The 5,000-nt window shown below is 41.7% G+C and overlaps 1 protein-coding gene across 2 annotated transcripts in view; it reads left to right on the top strand.

Moving 5' to 3' along the window:
- LOC138971853 (monocarboxylate transporter 12-like) overlaps positions 1 to 1,230 on the top strand; it is a 32,159-nt gene extending 30,929 nt beyond the window's left edge. For both annotated transcript variants that reach the window (XM_070344687.1, XM_070344686.1), the window contains one exon: positions 690 to 1,230. In XM_070344687.1, coding sequence (XP_070200788.1) covers positions 690 to 1,015 — 326 coding nt within the window. In that variant the 3' untranslated portion in view covers positions 1,016 to 1,230. The remainder of the gene's footprint in view (positions 1 to 689) is intronic.
- Positions 1,231 to 5,000: the final 3,770 nt, after the last annotated feature.

Here is a 5,000-nt window from a genome sequence, read left to right as displayed (position 1 = left end):
CAGTCACTTAAACACTACCTTTATAAACATTATAATGGCCAAGCCTACCGAGAGCACTGTGTTCAGGTTTCATGAGTTTTGCATTTTTCCTTCATTCGGTTTTTTAATGCGTAATTTTATTGTTTGTTTTTGGTCGATTTAGATTTTACTTTTCAGTTTTGTTCTATGGTATTATTCCCTTGTCCGTCCATCCATTGACTGATTGATTGACCGATCTCGCCTGTCACATGTTGCGACCTGTTTTCATCTTCCACACGACACAGATACATATAGCTGTGCTGTGCTGCAGGGCTCCCCATAACGCGCGTCCCTGCGTCCAATACGCACTAGAAGCCGAAAACACGTACTGATATATGGAGGGGGTCCCTGGACGCACTAGATTTTAAATGAGCGGGTCCTAGGACGCACTAAATTTCCTTTATCGTGCGTACCGTAGATACCATTTTCAGACTGCAATCGACACTTCGCAGTACACTATATACGTGACCACAATGTTTGATAAGTACACTGGGACTTTTCGGCTTTTGGACCCTTGGGACCCTTTAAAATACTGCATGGGGGTCCATGGACCCTCTAAAATTTAAAAGTGGGGGTCACGGGACGCACTAGGAGGGGCGTCCGTGGGGAGCCCTGGTGCTGTAACATGTAATGTTGTTGCATGCAGTAATGTTTGGTCTCGTTCTTTCCAGCTGCCATTTACTTTGCCTCCACTGTGTGTGGGAGCCTGGTGACTGTGTTTTCCTCACGCGCCGTGGCTGACAACCAACCTTCTCCACATCCAGACGCAGAGCTTACATCACACGGGCATACAGTAGAAAATAGTGAATGGACATTTCCAGAACAACAAAGTCTGCTACAACAGAAAACTCATCCCAAGGACATTGCAACTAATGGGGTAGAGGTCATCACAATCAACGATATAGCAAGGCATTCACAACCAGAGGAAGAGCTGACGAAAACAAACATAGGCAATGAGCAGTCGAATCTTTTACAGCAGCAATTTCAGCAGCCATGAGAAAATAGTATAGAATACCAGCGTAGTTTAAACAATGAAACAGTTGCTTGCTCGACAACGGAAGATAATAACGGCATTCTGATATGTGATACACCGACTACTGAACCCAAAACAGATATCGACAACTTGGAGGAGAGGAGGTTCCTTTCACGGGAAATAACGGACCACAGTGGTGTAGGTGGAGTTCTCAAGAAATAAAATCATTAAGCTGAAAATGTAGAGTAATGTTTGTGAGAAAATGAAAATCCGTGATCGGTTTTTTATTGTCCATGTTTCTGATGAGTACAATTGTCATTGTTATTTTGTTTGTGTTTGTGAGAAAGAACACGTTATGCAAAGCGTACTTTAAACATCCAGTCAATCTCTCGATCGGCCTAACAGACTGAAACTGACGAGTCTGTCAGTCAGTGAATAAAAGAAAAAAAACATTGCTAAATGTCCAGATGGACAGTTGACAAACAAAGTAACACACACACACACACACACACACACACACACACACACACACACACACACTCACACACACACACAAACAAGGCATGAAAGAGAAAATCGAAGAGAAACCTAGGATATCAAAAGTACCTTTTATATTGTGAAGTAGACGAATACGTAAGAAGCAAATGTCGAACACAAGAAGAAGTAAGAGGCAAATAAACTGTAGACATGTGGTCAACCTCCCTGATAAATCCAAATGGATTTCGACCACAATTAAAAATCAGAACAGATCAGATAGTGTTGATGGACAATACGAAACACTTCTTGGTTGGTGTCTTCTTCTTCTTCTTCTGCGTTCGTGGGCTGAAACTCCCACGTACACTCGTGTTTTTGCACGAGTGGAATTTTACGTGTATGACCGTTTTTACCCCGCCATTTAGGCAGCCATACGCCGCTTTCGGAGGAAGCATGCTGGGTATTTTCGTGTTTCTATAACCCACCGAACTCTGACATGGATTACAGGATCTTTTCCGTGCGCACTAGGTCTTGTGCTTGCGTGTACACACGAAGGGGGATAAGCCACTAGCAGGTCTGCACAGAAGTTGACCTGGGAGATCGGAAACATCTCCACACTTAACCCACCAGGCGGCCGCGGCCGGGATTCGAACCCTCGACCTTCTGATTAAGAGGCCGACGTCTTACCACCACGCCACTGCGCCCGTCATTGGTTGGTGTGAAATTATTCACTGTTGAGATTCTGCAAACGTCGGTTTGTTAGAGACAATTTTGAATCTAATGTACAGGCAATTCTAAAGAAAATGATGATTCACCATGTCCACGTCTACGAATAAAGATGATTTGCATGGACAATTCCACAGAAAAAGTTAATTTGCACAAACAATTTTGCAGAAAATGATGAATCGCACAGAAAATGATGATTCGTACAGAAAATGATGAATTCCTTGTACGTGCAATCAACTCTATGATGATTTGCATAGTCAATTCTACAGAAAATGATAACTTACATTTGCACAGAGTAATACCTAATATACTGGACTCGCAACGAAATATACAAACAAATGACAATGAACAACGTTTTGACCTAAAGGTCTTCAACAGGTTAATGCATAGACAATCCCCCAGAAATGAAGATTCGCACAGGCAATTCTAAAAAAAACAATGGGGTCCTGATTTGGCCTATATGTGACCCTCCACCACAGAATGAGTCGCATGTCACATTTGCATGATTTTCATATTTTTACATTTTCCTAAAGAGTTTGTTATGCTCTATCCAGTGGTGAAAACCGTTTTAGAAAAGAGCGAAAACTGTTTGAGTTATAAGCCTGTGACTAAGGTGACCCTCACACTGTTACCAGACACTCCCCGGACTTATATTAAGCCTAGCACAGAACCGCGCGAGGTGACATGCGACTCATTTCGTGGTGGAGGGTCACATTTGGTCCGCTGGACCCAACAAGCAACAAGTATCAAATCAAATTCTAAAGAACAATAAACCAGTCCAGGCTGCCACTGCCTGGAGTAATAGCATGTTTTCACATAGACAAATTCCACAAACCAATAGCGTGGATTCATTCTGACACAATGGAAATGCCAAGGTGACATCAACCAACTCATTTCAACACAATGTTCTAAACCTGCTCAGGAAACAGCCAGGCTGCAGATGTTCGTTGTGTTTGAATGTACAGGGATACTGTCACGTCCCATGCCAAACGCCAGAACAGATCTCCGGTGGTGAAGATGACCGCTTGTACGTAAGGGAACGCACCTTTAACAGTCTTGGTCTTTCTGGTACTTTTCAAAAGGATAGATCATTTGGGGAGGGGGGTTGTCATGGGTTTCGGAAGCTCCCCCTCCTCCCCCTTACCCGGCAAATGAGAGACACAAATACCCAAATTACCCATTTCAAATACTAAATTTTAACAGCGTCTTGGGGTGGTGGTGTTAGGTTTTCCAGCCCCCCTCCCCACCCTCACCCCCACCCCCCTGCCTGGCCACCCCTGTTCCCCTGCCTCATTACACCCCCTCACCTCTCTCACACACTAGGTGTTTTTGGAATCAGGAACCGACAAGGAATAAGATGAAATTGTTTTTAAATCGATTTCGGAAATTTGATTTTGATAATAATTTTTATATTTTTAATTTTCAGACCTTCTTTTTAATCCGAATATAACATATTTATATGTTTTTGGAATCAGAAAATGATGAAGAACAAGATGAATGTAAATTTGGATCGTTTGATAAAAACATAATTTTAATTACAATTTTCAGATTTTTAATGACCAAAGTCATCAATTAATTTTTAAGCCACCAAGCTGAAATGCAATACCGAAGTCCGGGCTTCGTCGAAGATTGCTTGGCCAAAATTTCAATCAATTTGATTGAAAAATGAGGGTGTGACAGTGCCGCCTCAACTTTTACAAAAAGCCGGATATGACGTCATCAAAGACATTTATCGAAAAAATGGAAAACACGTCCGGGGATATCATACCCAGGAACTCTCGTGTCAAATTTCATAAAGATCGCTCCAGTAGTTTACTCTCAATCGCTCTACACACACACACGCACGCACACACACACACACACACACACACACACACACACACACACACACACACACACACACACACACACACACACACACACACACACACATACACCACGACCCTCGTCTCGATTCCCCCTCTATGTTAAAACATTTAGTCAAAATTTGACTAAATGTAAACAAGTCGCGTAAGGCGAAAATACAATATTTAGTCAAGTAGCTGTCGAACTCACAGAATGAAACGCAATGCCATTTTACTCGTAGCATCGTCAGGCCACCGCTCATGGCAAAGGCAGTGAAATTGACAAGAAGAGCGGGGTACTACAAGTGTGATCGACAAGAAGAAGAAGAAGAAGACAAACCTACTGGACCGATCTTCATGAGATTTGACATGAGAGTTCCTGGGTATGATATCCCCACACGTTTTTTTCATTTTTTTGATAAATGTCTTTGATGACGTCCTATGCGGCTTTTTGAGTTTGTTGAGGCGGCACTGTCACGCCCTCATTTTTTAACCAAATTGATTTTGGTTAAGCTATGTTTGACTCAGTCCGGACTTTGGTATTGCATTTTAGCTTTGAGGCTTAAAAATTAATTAATGAGTTTGCTCATTAAAGTTGTCATTAAAATTAATTTTTCGCAAACAGATTTTAAATTTATTTCATTGTATTCCTCAATTTCTCCTGAATTAAAAAATATATAGATATGTCAGAATGAAAACAAGTCGCGTAAGGCGAAATTACAACATTTAGTCAAGCTGTCGAACTAACAGAATGAAACTGAACTCACTGCATTTTTACAGCAAGAACGTATACTCGTAGCATCGTCAGTCCACCGCTCGATGCAAAGGCAGTGAAATTGACAAGAAGAGCGGGGTAGTAGTTGCGCTGAGAAGGATAGCACGCTTTTCTTTATCTCTATTCTTTTTAACTTTTTGAGCGTGTTTTTAATCCAAACATATCACATCTATATGTTTTTGGAATCAGG

Source organism: Littorina saxatilis, linkage group LG7, assembly GCF_037325665.1.
Source record: "Littorina saxatilis isolate snail1 linkage group LG7, US_GU_Lsax_2.0, whole genome shotgun sequence".
NCBI lineage: Eukaryota > Metazoa > Mollusca > Gastropoda > Littorinimorpha > Littorinidae > Littorina > Littorina saxatilis.
This window is presented reverse-complemented; position numbering and strand designations above follow the sequence as displayed.